Below are 17774 nucleotides of genomic sequence, written 5' to 3' on the forward strand. Positions count from 1 at the left end.
TTCATTAATTATGCAGAGCGTTTAAAGCGCCCTGCACCATGGGGCAACATCTGGCGCAGGACGCGTGAGCCGTCAATGCATGGACAGAGCAGGTTCTCTGGGTCGAGGACTCCGTCGGGAGGTGGAACGCCAACCGACCAGTGCCACAGTGCCCGCCTCCTCACCCGCCAGAGCAGAAATAATATAATCAAATGGCTAACAAGAACATGGTCTCAATTACCCTTCAGTACACAATGTACTGTAGTTACTCTACAGTAGTGGAAAATCACTGCAACTCTGTTAGTTCTTCAGTAAATCTATTAGAAACATTATGCTTGAGATGAAGAAACCTTGCCCAGTTAGTGCCAGTGTTGCCATAGGGCTCGGTAGGATCTTTTTGTTAATAGCTCAGTGATGTGTTTTAAAAGCAATACACACGTAAACAGGAATTGAGCTGCAGGTCATGCTGTCTGGCGGAAGAATGAACTGACGGCAGAAACTCCCATGGTAGTATACTAAATGCACTGTATGTCTACTGGTGTGATCTAATGTAATGGCGAGCGACACTGTGTGGTATAAGGCTGTATATCCCACGCTGTTGCAACACTAGTTATAAAACCTACAGCAGCTCTGACACCTTGTGGCCCCATAGAATACCAGTTCGATTGTTAAGATATCTGAGTGAGGTACAGGCTCTTCTATTATTCAATGGCATGACAATGAGGTGATCTACGTCACTAGACAGCATACGGCAGTTTGTTTTGTTTTCCACAATGTTCCTAAGCCATGTGACCTATTCACCGTTGGGTAAGGGTTGACATTATCACAACAATGACACGGCTTGTCCCCGGCACAACGACGCAGATTGTCCTTCAATTATGACTTCATGTGGGCTTGTGAATGGAGAAAGAGGAGGAGTCTCTCCTACTTTCACTCATATCTCTCTCCAGCCACGGGGCCCGATCTATCTATGATTTGTGGAGATAGCACTGAGTAGCAGACGGACCGTCCTGAATACGGTGAACCTAATGCGTGCTGCGTCCACCTACTCTCCTGTGTGGGAGCAACTGGGGACAATCTTTTGAATACTTTTTCCACAGAACATCCTGGAAGGTGTATCCTAGACGGGATTAACCGTATTTCAGGGCCACCACAGTAAGGTAAGACATTTTTATTTCACATATGTTCATCAGTCTTATAACAGTATAATTTAGGAACAATCCACTTAATTGTACTGGGAACAGTCCATGCACTGTTGCAGTGTAACAATGTGGAATAGGGATGTCTGAGAGACATTCTGAAACAAAAACAAACTGCCTAATGTGGTGCAGCGGAGTAAAGCACAGACATCTAAACTATTTAATTGGTTGATGTATAAGGTGTCAATAATAATCAAGATGTTATTGACGTAGCGAAATGAAGAGCGGCTTCTGACTAATATGACTTCTGAAATGAAGGCACGGACATTTATTGAAATGACTGTACTGAAATGACTGAAATGACTTCTGTACTTCTGTCCGTAGATACTGACCATGGGAGATTGCATCTCAGTCCGTGCTCTGCTAATGCTTCTGGCCCTAGTCAGCTATCTAATTGCACTGACATTCAACATATTGGCTCTATTTGGGCCCTGGACAGGTGAATTCTTACAGTCCATTTCAAGTCAATGACATCTGTACGAAATATACTGTAATATTTTGTAACCTGTGTGTTTGTACATGCAGGTGCTTTCATGCAAACCACACAGTATGTACTGAGCAAGTCCACAACGCACCTAACCCCAGATAGATGGGTACTCTTTCTATGGGATGTCCTTAACATCTGGTTGATTGGCATGTTCATCTATCTGATACACAATCTCCGTAGAAGGTAAGATACTGTACATTAAAGCTAAACTCTCGTTGACACCAAAACAATTCATTTAAACATGGGTCCTTCAGACATTTTGGTAATTTGCCTTCCCAAAACCTGTCTGGAATTCAATCAACTTTGCACTGGATATTAGCCTGGTCCCAGATCTGTTCCTGCTATCTTGCTAAAATCCTTGTCACTCATTGTCAAGCCAATAATGACAATTCTATAAAGAGTTGGCAAGAGAGTAAAAACAGACTGGCATTCAGGCTAACTGACGTGACATAAGAAAATAAATTACTGGTCTGTATTTATTGTGAGACAAAACAAAGTGTATTTTTTAAAGTTCAGAAAGTGTGATTTTTACTGTCCTGGCTAGGGTTGCAGAATTTCCCCAAATTCCCTGGTTTTCCAGAATGTGTGCTTATTCCCTCACAATTACGTGAATCTTCCAACCGGGGTTTCTGGAAAACCAGGACACTTAGGAAAAGTTAGTGGAATTTTGCAACCCTAGTCCTGGCCCTGATGATGATGATGCTGTTATTAATTATGATGATGATGATGTTATTAATTGTAATGATGATGATGATGGTCTTGTTCCTTAGGGAAGCTTATACATGGATGTACACCACTCCTGCTGTCCTGCCCTATGGATTCTACTTGTCCTGGATCGTAAATAGCATGTTGAATATGGCATGGTTATTTCTGTACGACAAAGAGTAAGTGTTTATATATTTAGGTGTATTTACTGGACGATAATATAAAACATTTGGTTCTATTTCAAATACTGGTTTCGATGTCTCACTATGGGATATGCCTGGGTGTGTCCACAAGCTCGAAGTAACCGCCAACTGGTCTTTCTCACCTCTCCTTCTTGTGGAATCTTCAAAAAGTTCTCCTTGTCAAGACTAGATTTCTGGTTTACTACCAAACCGTTGTCAGGCGAAACCATGAGGTTAACACTGCTGAACATAGGACTTCAGCTTCTGACAATAGTGTTGAGTATTGACCGAAAGGTTTTGCTTTGAGTAGAATATTTTTTTTTCTTGTCAGTCTCCGTTTAGCTAGCATCACACGGCTAGCTATCGAGATTTGGTTAGCCATCGACGCAAGGCTTTAGCTAACTTGGCTAACTAGCTGCAATCTGCAGTTGAAACAATTACAAATCATGGTCCCCGCCACTGTTTCTTTATTTTCTTTCTTTTTAATTTTTTTTAGTTGAAGTCGGAAGTTTACATACACTTAGGTTGGAGCCATTAAAACTTGTTTTTCAACCACTCCACAAATTTCTGGTAAACAAGCTACAGTTTTGGCAAGTTGGTTCAGACATCTACTTTGTGCATGACACAAGTCATTTTCCCAACAATTATTTACAGATTATTTCACTTATAAATCACTGTATCACAATTCCAGTGGGTCCGAATTTTACATACACTAAGTTGACTGTGCCTTTAAACAGCTTGGAAAATTCCAGAAAATGATGTCATGATGTCATTTCAAGGCCTATCTTCAAACTCAGTGCCTCTTTTGCTTGACATCATGAGACAATCATAAGAAATCAGCCAAGAGCTCAGAAAACAATTGTGGCCCTCCACAAGTCTGGTTCATCCTTGTGAGCAATTTCTAAATGCCTAAAGGTACCACGTTCATATGTACAAACAGTAGTACACAGGTAAAAGCACCAGGGGACAACGCAGCCATCATACCGCTCAGGAAGGAGATGCGTTCTGTCTCCTAGAGATGAATGTACTTTGGTGCGAAAAGTGCAAAACAATCCCAGAACAACAGCAAAGGACCTTGTGAAGATGCTGGAGGAAACAGGTACAAAAGTATCTATATCCACAGTAAAACGAGTCTATATACACAGAACCTGAAAGGCCGCTCAGCAAGGAAGAAGCCACTGCTTCAAAACCGCAATAAAAAAGCCAGACTATGGGTGGCAACTGCACATGGGGACAAAGATCGTACATTTTTGAGAAATGTCCTCTGGTCTGATGAAACAAAAATATAACTGTTTGGCCATAATGGCCATCAATATGTTTGGAGGAAAAAGGGGGAGGTTTGTAAGCTGAAGAACACCATCCCAACCATGAAGCACAGGGGTGGCAGCATCATGTTGTGGGGGTGCTTTGCTGCAGGAGGGACTGGTGCACTTCACAAAATAGATGGCAACATGAGGTAGTAAAATTATGTGCATATATTGAAACAACATCTCAAGACATCAGGAAGTTACAGCTTGGTCGCAAATGTGTCTTCCAAATGGACAATGACCTCAAGCATACTTCCAAAGTTGAGGCAAAATGGCTTAAGGACAACAAAGTCCAGGTATTAGAGTGGCCATCACAAAGCCCTGACCTCAATACTATTGAAAATGTGTGGGCAGAACTGAAACAGCGTGTGCGAGCAAGGAGGCCTACAAACCTGATTCAGTTACACCAGCTCTGTCAGGAGGAATGGGCCAAAATTCACCCAACGTATTGTGTGAAGCTTGTGGAAGGCTACCCAAAACGTTTGACCCAAGTTAAACAATTTGAAGACAATGCTACCAAATACTAATTGAGTGTATGTAAACTTCTGACCCACTGGGAATGTGATGATAGAAATAAAAGCTGAAATACATCATTCTCTCTACTCTTATTCTGACATTTCACATTCTGAAAATAAAATGGTGATTCTAACTGACCTAAAACAGGGATTTTTTACTAGGATTAAATGTCAGGAATTGGGTCTTCTCCTGAGCAGTGATAGGTTAAGTGTACCTTGAATTCTAAATGAATCACTGACAGTGTCACCAGCAAAGCACCCTCACACCATCACACCTCCTCCATGCTTCATGGTGGGAACCACACATGCAGAGATTGCTGATGTTTCTTGGCCCAAGCAAGACTCTTCTAATTGGTGTCCTTTAGTAATGGTTTCTTTGCAGCATTTATTTGGGCTGCAATTTCTGAGGCTGGTAAATCTAATGAACGTATCCTCTGCAGCAGAGCTAACGCTGTGTCTTCCTTTCCTGTGGCTGTCCTCATGAGAGCCAGTTTCATCATAGTGCAGCTGCATCATAGGGTTTTTGCGACTGCACTTGAAGAAACTCAAAGTTCTTGAAATTCTCCAGATTGACTAAAGTAATGATGGACTGTCGTTTCTCTTTGCTTATTTGAGCTGTTCTTGCCATCATATGGACTTGGTATTTTACCAAATAGGACTATCTTCTGTATACCACCGCTACCTTGTCACAACTGATTGGCTGAAACACATTAAGAAGGAAATAAATTCCATGAATTAAATCTTAACAAAGCACACCTGTTAATTGAAATGCATTCCAGGTGACTACCTCATGAAGCTGGTTGAGAGAATGCCAAGAGTGTGCAAAGCTGTCATCAAGGCAAAGGGTGGCTACTTTGGAAAATCTCAAATATGAAAGATTTTTTGATTTGTTTAACACTTTTTTGGTTACTATATGATTCCATATGTGTTAATTCATAGTTTTGATGTCTTCACTATTATTCTGCAACCTAGAAAATAGTCAAAATAAAGGTAAACCCTTGAATGAGTAGTTGTTTCAACATTTGGCTGGTACTCTATATAAATATACAGTGGGGCAAAAAAGTATTTAGTCAGCCACCAATTGTGCAAGTTCTCCCACTTAAAAAGATGAGAGAGGCCTGTAATTTTCTACATAGGTACACTTCAACTATGACAGACAAAATAAATACAAAATCCAGAAAATCAGGATTTTTAATGAATTTATTTGCAAATTATGGTGGAAAATAAGTATTTGGTCAATAACAAAAGTTTATCTCAATACTTTGTTATATACCCTTTGTTGGCAATGACAGAGGTCAAAGTTTTTCTGTAAGTCTTCACAAGCTTTTCACACACTGTTGCTGGTATTTTGGCCCATTCCTCCATGCAGATCTCCTCTAGAGCAATGATGTTTGGGGGCTGTTGCTGGGCAACACGGACTTTCAACTCCCTCCAAAGATTTTCTATGGGGTTGAAATCTGGAGACTGGCTAGGCCACTCCTTGAAATGCTTCTTACGAAGCCACTCCTTCGTTGCCCGGGCGGTGTGTTTGGGATCATTGTCATGCTGAAAGACCCAGCCACGTTTCATCTTCAATGCCCTTGCTGATGGAATGAGGTTTTCACTCAAAATCTGACAAAACATGGCCCCATTCATTCTTTCCTTTACACGGATCAGTCGTCCTGGTCCCTTTGCAGAAAAACAGCCCCAAAGCATGATGTTTCCACCCCCATGCTTCACAGTAGGTATGGTGTTCTTTGGATGCAACTCAACATTCTTTGTCCTCCAAACACGACGAGTTGAGTTTTTACCAAAAAGTTATATTTTGGTTTCATCTGACCATACGACATTCTCCCAATCTTCTTCTGGATCATCCAAATGCTCTCTAGCAAACTTCAGACGGGCCTGGATGTGTACTGGCTTAAGCAGGGGAACACGTCTGGAACTTCAGGATTTGAGTCCCTGGCGGCGTAGTGTGTTACTGATGGTACTCTTTGTTACTTTGGTCCCAGCTCTCTGCAGGTCATTCACTAGGTCCCCTCGTGTGGTTCTGGGATTTTTGCTCACCGTTCTTGTGATCATTTTGACCCCACGGGGTGAGATCTTGCGTGGAGCCCCAGATTTTTTTTCTGGTGTCCTTTGACAGCTCTTTGGTCTTGGCCATACTGGAGTTTGGAGTGTGACTGTTTGAGGTTGTGGACAGGTGTCTTTTATACAGATAACAAGTTCAAACAGGTGCCATTAATACAGATAATGTGTGGAGGACAGAGGAGCCTCTTAAAGAAGAAGTTACAGGTCTGTGAGAGCCAGAAATCTTGCTTGTTTGTAGGTGAACAAATACTTATTTTCCACCATAATTTGCAAATAAATTCATTAAAAATCCTACAATGTAATTTTCTAGATTTTATTTTCTAATTTTGTGTGTCATAGTTGAAGTGTACCTATGCTGAAAATTACAGGCCTCTCTCATATTTTTAAGTGGGACAACTTGCACAATTGGTGGCTGACTAAATATTTTTTTGCCCCACTGTATACAGTGCATTTGAAAAGTATACAGACCTCTTGACTTTTCCAAATTTTGTTACGTTACAGCCTTATTCTAAAATTGATTAACATTTTTTTTCCCCTCATAAACCTACACGATATACCCCATAATGACAAAGTGAAAACAGGTTATTAGAAATGTTTGACGTGCGTGTGTGTATACTTTGTCATTATGGGTTATTTCGTGTATATTTCGTGTATATATATATATATATATATATATATATATATATATATATATACATTTGTTTTAAATGTACATATGTATTCAGACCCTTTGCTATGACCCTTTGCTACTAGAAATTGAGCTCAGATTTTCCATTGTTTCCATTGATAATCCTTGAGATGTTTCAACAACTTGATTGAAGTCCACCTGTGGTAAGTTCAATTGATTGGACATGATTTGGAAAGGCACACACCTGTCTATAGCAGGTCCCAAGGTTGACAGTGCATGTCAGAGCAAAGACCAAGTCATGAGTTTGAAGGAATTGTCTGTAGAGCTGCGAGACAGGATTGTGTCGAGGCACAGATCTGGGGAAGGGTACCAAAAATTGTCTGCAGCATTGAAGGTCCCCAAGAACACAGTTGTCTCCATTCTTGAATGGAATAAGTTTGGAACCACCAAGACTCTTCCTAGAGCTGGCAGCCCGACCAAACTGAGCAATCAGGGGAGAAGGGTCTTGGTCAGGGTGGTGACCAAGAACCTGAAATTCACTCTGACAGAACTCCAGAGGAAGAGAACCTTCCAGAAGGACAACCATATCTGCAGCACTCAACCAATGTAGCCTTTATGGTAGAGTGGCCAGACGGAAGCCACTCCTTAGTAAAAGGCACATGACAGCTCACTTGGTGTTAGCCAAAAGGCACCTAAAGAATCTCAAACCATGAGAAAGAAGATTCTCTGTGGTTAAACCAAGATTGAACTCTTTGGACTGAATGCCAAGCGTCACGTCTGGAGGAAACCTGGCACCATCCCTACAGTGAAGCATGGTGGTGGAAATATCATGCTGTGGGGATGTTTTTCAGCAGCAGGGGACTGAGAGACTAGTCAGGATCGAGGGAAAGATAAACAGAGCAAAGTACAGAGAGATCCTTGATGAAACCTGCTCCAGAGCGCTCAGGACCTCAGACTGGGGCTAAGGTTTACCTTCCGACAGGACAACAACCCTGAGCACACAGCAAAGACAGTGGCTTCGGGATAAGTTTCTGAATGTCCTTAAGTGGCCCAGCCACAGCCCGGACTTGAACCCGATTGAACATCTCTGGAGAGACGTAAAAAAAAGCTGTGCAGCAACGCTACCCATCCAACCTGACTGAGCTTGAGAGGATCTGCAAAGAAGCTTGGGAGAAACTCCCCAAATACAGGTGTTCCGAGCTTGTAGCGTCACACCCAAGAAGACTCGAGCTGGTAATCGCTGCCAATAGTACTTCAACAAAGCACTGAGTAAAGGGTTTGAATACTTTTGTAAACGTGATATTTCAGTAGTTTTTTTAATACATTTGCACACATTTCGAAAAACCTGTTTTTGCTTAAAACAATTTAAACCATTTTAGAATAAGGCTGTAACTTAACAAAAATGTGGGAAAAGTACAGGGGTCTAAATACTTTACTAATGCACTGTGTGTATATTTTTATATATAATATACAGTTGAAGTTGGAAGAATACATACACTGTAGTCAAATACATTTAAATCAGTTTTTTACAATTCCTGACATTTAATCCTAGTACAATTTCCCTGTTTTAGGTCAGTTAGGATCACCACTTTATTTTAAGAATGTGAAATGTCAGAATAATTGTAGAGAGAATGATTTATTTCAGCTTTTATTTCTGTCATCACATTCCCAGTGGGTCAGAAGTTTACATACACTCAATTAGTATTTGGTAGCATTGTCTTTAAATTGTTTAACTTGGGTCAAACGTTTTGGGTAGCCTTCCACAAGCTTCCCACAATAAGTTGGGTAAATTTTGGCCCATTACCCCTGACAGGGCTGGTGTAACCGAGTCAGGTTGTAGGCCTCCTTGATCACACAAGCTTTTTCAGTTCTTCCTGCCCTGCAGTTCTGGACGTCACTGCACCTTCATTGGTGCATACTGTCTTCAGTGTCGGAGCCTCTGAGGGGTAATGTTAGCACTACCCTGGCTTTGGAGAGCATGTCTGCGTGACTGGAGTTGGCCAAATCCCACAGTGAGACATCCAAACAAGCATTTGAAATAGAACTTAAGGTTACTTGCGTAACCTCGTTTCTGTGAGAATATGAGGGAGATTTCTCACCAATTTTCCCTGCTCGCAAGAGTGCAAGGAAGAGAGGCATGCTTGAGAATGACCAATTGGTGGACGAGTTGGTTCCTTTATGGAGGAGAGGGTCTCACCTCATTTGCTACTTGACCTGTCTGTCTCCAACAGACGCTGTGCATTTGTTTTGTTTGAGCTTTTGGACATGCCCAGACATATCACGCATATCTCATATTCTCATAGAACCAGGGTTACGTAAGTAACCTTAGGTTTTGATGTTTTGAGTTGTTTTGAGTTTCTACATTGAATATAATATAATATATACATTGAATATAATATATAATATAATACATTTTCTCCAAGATCGCATAGCAGTTCAGACGTCTTTTGTCCTCGTCTTGTCGTGTCCTGTATATATATATATTTACAACTTTTTTTCACATACATTTTATTTTTATTTTCCATCAACTCATCTTCTAAACACTCTCCTGCAACCAGCCTCACCAATTTATATTTATAAAAAAGTATTATTTACCTCAGATCTGCAATCCTTCAGGAAGCTAGCCAGAAACTCCAGGAGGCTGGCCAGAAACTAGCCAGAAGCTAGCCAGGAGCTAGCCCAGAAGCTAATCAGAAGCTAACCACGGTTTGTGGTCATCGGCTGTCCTTTAGTTCGAAAATCTATCGAAAATCTATCGCCAGTTTTGTACGGCGCAGCGCGGCTCGGGAAACGGAACATACCGGACCATTTTTTTTCTCTCCATGTCCCTGGATTTCAACTGCTCTCTGGACGTTCATACCCGGATCTCACAGCTAGCTAGCTGCTATCCGTGTGACAGTCGGCTTTCGTCGATTCCGGAGCAAACATCGATTGTTCCGGTGCTAGCCAGCTCCGTCAATCACGCCTGAGTTCCATCATTCACTCCTGGGCTGCAGTCACCTATCCGGACCCGTTTCACTGCCTACGCGGAGCCCCACCGGGCCTTCACAACCGGACTGCCGACGTTATCTACCTGAAGGAGATCCGGCTGGCTCCTCTGTCGCGACGTTACCGGAACGCCCATCTGCGGCCCGCTAACCGTTAGCTGTCTTTCCGGCTGCTATCTGAATAGACAATCGGACAATTTATTTATTTGAATTATTATGTTTTCTTCTCGGGCCTCTATAACTATATCTATTGTTCTTATTTTTGTTGTTGTGTGATTTGGATTAATCCCCTCTACCACACGGAACCCCACTAATCTACTGACCGAACGCAAGAGGTGGCTAACAACAGACTCCATCCTATGCTAGCTTGCTACCGGTTGGCTTGGCTAGCTGTCTAAATCGCCGTGACCCTAAACCAACCTCTCCACTCACTGGACCCTTTTGATCACTCGACTAAGCATGCCTCTCCTTAATGTCAATATGTCTTGTCCATTGCTGTTCTGGTTAGTGTTTATTGGCTTATTTCACTGTAGAGCCTCTAGTCCTGCTCACTATACCTTATCCAACCTATTAGTTCCACCACCCACATATGCAATGACATCTCCTGGTTTCAATGATGTTTCTAGAGACAATATCTCTCTCTTCATCACTCAATACCTAGGTTTACCTCCACTGTATTCACATCCTACCTTACCTTTGTCTGTACATTATACCTTGATGCTATTTTATCGCCCCCAGAAACCTCCATTTACTCTCTGTTCCAGACGTTCTAGACGACCAATTCTTATTGCTTTCAGTCGCACCCTTATTCTACTCCTCCTATGTTCCTCTGGCGATGTAGAGGTGAATCCAGGCCCTGCAGTGCCTAGCTCCACTCCTATTCCCCAGGCGCTCTCTTTTGACGACTTCTGTAACCGTAATAGCCTTGGTTTCATGCATGTTAACATTAGAAGCCTCCTCCCTAAGTTTGTTCTTTTCACTGCTTTAGCACACTCTGCCAACCCGGATGTTCTAGCTGTGTCTGAATCCTGGCTTAGGAAGACCACCAAAAATTCAGACATTTTAATTCCAAACTACAACATTTTCAGACAAGATAGAACTGCCAAAGGGGGCGGTGTTGCAATTTACTGCAAAGATAGCCTGCAGAGTTCTGTCCTACTATCCAGGTCTGTACCCAAACAATTTGAACTTCTACTTTTAAAAATCCACCTTTCTAAAAACAAGTCTCTCACCGTTGCCGCCTGCTATAGACCACCCTCTGCCCCCAGCTGTGCTCTGGACACCATATGTGAACTGATTGCCCCCCATCTATCTTCAGAGCTCGTGCTGCTAGGCGACCTAAACTGGAACATGCTTAACACCCCAGCCATCCTACAATCTAAACTTGATGCCCTCAATCTCACACAAATTATCAATGAACCTACCAGGTACCTCCCCAAAGCCTTAAACACGGGCACCCTCATAGATATCATCCTAACCAACTTCCCCTCTAAATACACCTCTGCTGTCTTCAACCAAGATCTCAGCGATCACTGCCTCATTGCCTGCATCCGTAATGGGTCAGTGGTCAAACGACCTCCTCTCATCACTGTAAAACGCTCCCTGAAACACTTCAGCGAGCAGGCCTTTCTAATCGACCTGGCCGGGGTATCCTGGAAGGATATTGACCTCATCCCGTCAGTAGAGGATGCCTGGATATTTTTTAAAAATGCCTTCCTAACCATCTTAAATAAACATGCCCCATTCAAGAAATTTAGAACCAGGAACAGATATAGCCCTTGGTTCTCCCCAGACCTGACTGCCCTTAATCAACACAAAAACGTCCTATGGCGTTCTGCATTAGCATCGAACAGCCCCCGTGATATGCAGCTGTTCAGGGAAGCTAGAAACCATTATACACAGGCAGTTAGAAAAGCCAAGGCTAGCTTTTTCAAGCAGAAATTTGCTTCTTGCAACACTAACTCAAAAAAGTTCTGGGACACTGTAAAGTCCATGGAGAATAAGAACACCTCCTCCCAGCTGCCCACTGCACTGAAGATAGGAAACACTGTCACCACTGATAAATCCACCATAATTGAAAATTTCAATAAGCATTTTTCTACTGCTGGCCATGCTTTCCACCTGGCTACTCCTACCCCTGTCAACAGCACTGCACCCCCAACAGCAACTCGCCCAAGCCTTCCCCATTTCTCCTTCTCCCAAATCCATTCAGCTGATGTTCTGAAAGAGCTGCAAAATCTGGACCCCTACAAATCAGCCGGGCTAGACAATCTGGACCCTTTCTTTCTAAAATTATCTGCCGAAATTGTTGCCACCCCTATTACTAGCCTGTTCAACCTCTCTTTCGTGTCGTCTGAGATTCCCAAAGATTGGAAAGCAGCTGCGGTCATCCCCCTCTTCAAAGGGGGGGACACTCTTGACCCAAACTGCTACAGACCTATATCTATCCTACCATGCCTTTCTAAGGTCTTCGAAAGCCAAGTCAACAAACAGATTACCGACCATTTTGAATCTCACCATACCTTCTCTGCTATGCAATCTGGTTTCAGAGCTGGTCATGGGTGCACCTCAGCCACGCTCAAGGTCCTAAACGATATCTTAACCGCCATCGATAAGAAACATTACTGTGCAGCCGTATTCATTGATCTGGCCAAGGCTTTCGACTCTGTCAATCACCACATCCTCATCGGCAGACTCAACAGCCTTGGTTTCTCAAATGATTGCCTCGCCTGGTTCACCAACTACTTCTCTGATAGAGTTCAGTGTGTCAAATCTGAGGGTCTGTTGTCCGGACCTCTGGCAGTCTCTATGGGGGTGCCACAGGGTTCAATTCTTGGACCGACTCTCTTCTCTGTATACATCAATGAGGTCGCTCTTGCTGCTGGTGAGTCTCTGATCCACCTCTACGCAGACGACACCATTCTGTATACTTCCGGCCCTTCTTTGGACACTGTGTTAACAACCCTCCAGGCAAGCTTCAATGCCATACAACTCTCCTTCCGTGGCCTCCAACTGCTCTTAAATACAAGTAAAACTAAATGCATGCTCTTCAACCGATCACTACCTGCACCTACCCGCCTGTCCAACATCACTACTCTGGACGGCTCTGACTTAGAATACGTGGACAACTACAAATACTTAGGTGTCTGGTTAGACTGTAAACTCTCCTTCCAGACCCATATCAAACATCTCCAATCCAAAGTTAAATCTAGAATTGGCTTCCTATTTCGCAACAAAGCATCCTTCACTCATGCTGCCAAACATACCCTTGTAAAACTGACCATCCTACCAATCCTCGACTTTGGCGATGTAATTTACAAAATAGCCTCCAATACCCTACTCAACAAACTGGATGCAGTCTATCACAGTGCAATCCGTTTTGTCACCAAAGCCCCATACACTACCCACCATTGCGACCTGTACGCTCTCGTTGGCTGGCCCTCGCTTCATACTCGTCGCCAAACCCACTGGCTCCATGTCATCTACAAGACCCTGCTAGGTAAAGTCCCCCCTTATCTCAGCTCGCTGGTCACCATAGCATCTCCCACCTGTAGCACACGCTCCAGCAGGTATATCTCTCTAGTCACCCCCAAAACCAATTCTTTCTTTGGCCGCCTCTCTTTCCAGTTCTCTGCTGCCAATGACTGGAACGAACTACAAAAATCTCTGAAACTGGAAACTCTTATCTCCCTCACTAGCTTTAAGCACCAACTGTCAGAGCAGCTCACAGATTACTGCACCTGTACATAGCCCACATATAATTTAGCCCTATCAACTACCTCTTTCCCAACTGTATTTAATTTATTTATTTATTTTGCTCCTTTGCACCCCATTATTTTTATTTCTACTTTGCACATTCTTCCATTGCAAAACTACCATTCCAGTGTTTTACTTGCTATATTGTATTTACCTTGCCACCAAGGCCTTTTTTTGCCTTTACCTCCCTTCTCACCTCATTTGCTCACATTGTATATAGACTTGTTTATACTTTATTATTGACTGTATGTTTGTTTTACTCCATGTGTAACTCTGTGTTGTTGTATCTGTCGAACTGCTTTGCTTTATCTTGGCCAGGTCGCAATTGTAAATGAGAACTTGTTCTCAACTTGCCTACCTGGTTAAATAAAGGTAAAATAAATAAATAAATAAATAAATAAGGAACTAACTTATATACTTCTCAAGACAAATTACGTTTTCTAGCTTCTGTGTGTGTCATAGAAAGATGGTGCCAACGCTCCTGATCACAGCATTACAGGCCATCTCAAATTGCGTGATTATCATGTTCTCCTGCTGCGGACTGGTCGTCTATGGAGCGTGGCTCCACAAATATCACAACAATGATCTCTGGCTCATTCGAATATTGGTACAATCATTTCAACTTTTTTCTATGATTGCTTACAGAAACCTTCCACAAGTGTGCTTTTTGTTACAGACATGTGCCATTAGTTTATGGTGTCCATATTAGGACAACCTCAGTTTCAGAAGGACTGAAGCTGTCCTAATACGGACACCATATCTGTTAACTCTATTACAGGTGCAAAACGGAGTGGCTTTGTATGCAACATGGTGGGCTGTGGCTACCTTTTTACACTTGACCGTTGTTTTAGACCATCAAACCCCAATACCCAAGACAGACGCTGCCATAATGGTACTAGTGCTGCTCCAATTGGGACTCATAGGATGGTGAGAGTTTGTTCCTAACTTGTACCTAACCTCTCAATTCACCAAAGTGGTATTGAATCAATAAACCACATAGCTTAATAAACCATTTCATGCTTTGCCAGTAATATTTCCGTTGCAAATTGATGAACAGTACATTTGCTTGATATATATATATATTTGCTACGTTATATATATATATATATATATATATATAACGTATAAACTATGATATTGGCATGACAATGATACAATGACCCTAAGGGGCAAATGTAAAAGCTAATTTGCCGCTTAGGGACACTGTACATTCACCAGAACCCTTTCCTTCTATCCAATTGTTGTAAGCGTGAGACTTTTTTTTTTTTAAAGTTTTTTTTCCTCCTTATTACTCTCTCAGGTTTGTCATAGAGAACTGGTACCTGGATAAGCACGTGCGCTACATCCTCACAGTGTACCCTGTGGTGATCCTGGTGTTGGCAGCGAGTGTGGCCAATCCAGCCACGCCCGGTACCCACATAGACATCATGTCTGGTAGGCCCTATGTCCCGAATGACTCCTAAAGTGACACCTACAGGAAGAGAACACCTGTAGGGCGTTTATACTATTAGTAGATTCCCATGGGTCTTGTACAAGCACACCATCCTTAACTGCAACTGATAAGCTGTTATATTTACTATGTGTAAGTATAATGAGAACGGGTTATAGTTTATGCTATTGGCAATGTTTACACTATCTTCACCAGTGCCACTGTTATGTGTATCACTATCGGCAGTCACTGCGGTGACTTTTCCATGATTCTTATGTCTACCGTACCTGACGCATCATCTCTTTTCCAGCCGTCATCTTGGCCATAACCAGTGTCATATTTATTGTACGCATCATCATGGTGTTATGGAAGCACAAGCATCAACCACTTTACGGAGAAGAGGAGCTCAGGTCACCGGTGGACATTGCCAGGACACAGAAGCTCATCTTCATGTGAGGGGAGACAGCTGCTGTGGATATATGTAGGCCCCTGTTGTTTTCCTTAACATTTAATGGCTGAGACCGATGTGACCAAATCCTCCCTATGTCCACAGCACATGTCGATGGAGATTTGGTACTTCGCTACAGGCTTTCCACGTGATGGGTGGGGCCTCTGCACTAGCCAATCCAATGCTAATGTCTTTCTAAGCTAATTAAACCATATCAATTACTGTGTGTCAAAACAATGAACCGAAATGCTCTCATGCTGTCAACACTAAAGCGATATTAATATGATCATGTTTTTATTGTTTTGTCCATCTTTTAGTACCACCACGTTGTTTTTGTACCCTATTCTTGTCTACCTTTGTGTTTCTACCTTCTCTTTGAACTTCTTTGGTCCTAGGGATTCCCACAGTGAAAAAGCTGAAATTCACTACATTCCTTCAACAGAAATGGTTTGCTCAGTGGGAAATGAATATCCAACTAGTCAGTGACAACTGTGTGGAGTTTGGAATAACTATGTGAGCGTATTGCAGTATCGCAGGCACTGTGTCCTGGGATTTCCTATGATCTTCTATGTAGAATAATCCCTTAACATTCTAACGACTCTTGTGTAGCTTGTGAGTGGCATAGAGCAAAATGCATATGCGCGTTCGCGAGCGTCATAGTGGGGTCTTAATAGTTTGCAGCTCATTCGGACTTTGCAGACATTTTTGTGAGAAGGGTCGTTTTCCTGGATCCGCCCTTGTCTCACAAACACTGCTCTAGTTCAACCCCGTCAATCAGGCTAATGTTTGTTGTCACCGATGCAGAAGAAATAGACAAATCCAATGCAAAACTCCAGAAGTCTGTAGCTCAAACACACACAATATTTAAGAGGGGTTGGAAGCACTAAATCACGCCGGGGTGACCATTGGAATCAAAGTTGTGCTATATTGTAAAGCACTTTGGACTGCGCTTGTGCATGGGCATAAACAAATAAAGGTTTTTATTATACTTATTATTAATGAACTCATCTGTAAATAGTATTGTGATTTAATGATGCCAAAAACAACAGCTTACCACTGTGCAATAGTAGTGTAACTTAGTGGTTAGACACTTTTGGGAAATTGCAGCCACACACCCACATATAGTAGTGCCCTAGCGAGTGTCATGTTGCTCTGGCGATTCTATAGCGGTGATCTGTGAGGCTGCCAGTTGGCTCTTGGATAGGCTGAGCTCATTATGGACGGAATAGGAGTGTGTGTGTGTGTCTGTCACAGGCTCTCTACTCAGTTTCAGTAAAGGCATCCGAGGGTACACGCACACAATAAACCTATTATACTGCAGTAAACCATGATAATCTGACAAACAGTGCCATTATCAAAAGTCCAACGCATCAGATCCCAGATTTTGTGTGTGTGTGTGTGTGTGTGTGTGTGTGTGTGTGTGTGTGTGTGTGTGTGTGTGTGTGTGTGTGTGTGTGTGTGTGTGGTTATAAAAGAGTGTGCAGTATAAGGGGAGTTATAGCTGATGGCTTGACAGTGAGCATCTACCGGTCCCGTGTGTCTATGTATGCCGGTTAGCAGGCGATCTGGATAAACAAGTACAGTATGGTTCAGTAATGGTATGGCTACTGGATGTAATGATATGATTATACTGCCACCTGGCGGAACAGGAAGTTGATGGTTCAAAGTAATAAAGATGGCTGACTAGACACACACGCCTGATACTTGTGGAAAACCTCTCGGCCCCTGTTTATTCCAAATGAAAAGCAAAGATATCTGTACCTTCCAAATGGTGTGTTGAAGGTGGTGAGGTGTCATGATTCATCTGTGAGGGGTATTTGCTAGTAACCATGCGCCCAAGAGATGTTCCACAATAATCAAGCGTGTGCATCTATTCAGCCATCTTTATTATTCTTAACCATCAACTTCCTGTTTCGCCAGATGACAGTTTAATCATATCATTGCACTAATGACTATTTTACTCAATATGACCTTACTGGTAAATGATGTCTCCTACGGGGACGTTTTAAATACATACTGTACAGTATGTCACTAAAAGGATCCCTTTGATGAGAAGTTTTTCTAACAACTTGTTATACACCG

The 17774-nt window shown here is 42.5% G+C and overlaps 1 protein-coding gene across 2 annotated transcripts; it reads left to right on the forward strand.

Annotated features, from left to right (window-relative positions):
- Positions 1 to 938: 938 nt before the first annotated feature.
- Positions 939 to 16695, forward strand: LOC110489977. 2 transcript variants are annotated; one of them, XM_021563017.2, is made up of 8 exons: positions 939 to 1139; positions 1503 to 1617; positions 1704 to 1848; positions 2436 to 2549; positions 14260 to 14422; positions 14594 to 14742; positions 15116 to 15249; positions 15555 to 16695. In XM_021563017.2, the coding sequence occupies exons 2-8, from the start codon at positions 1512 to 1514 to the stop codon at positions 15698 to 15700; spliced, it is 957 nt and encodes a 318-aa protein (XP_021418692.1). In that variant the 5' UTR covers positions 939 to 1139; positions 1503 to 1511; the 3' UTR covers positions 15701 to 16695. The 2 variants fall into 2 exon arrangements, with proteins under 2 accessions (XP_021418692.1, XP_021418693.1); XM_021563018.2 differs by having other exon boundaries at positions 14278 to 14422.
- The last annotated feature ends 1079 nt before the right edge of the window (positions 16696 to 17774 follow it).

The sequence above is a fragment of the Oncorhynchus mykiss genome, chromosome 15 (assembly GCF_013265735.2).
Source record: "Oncorhynchus mykiss isolate Arlee chromosome 15, USDA_OmykA_1.1, whole genome shotgun sequence".
Lineage (NCBI taxonomy): Eukaryota > Metazoa > Chordata > Actinopteri > Salmoniformes > Salmonidae > Oncorhynchus > Oncorhynchus mykiss.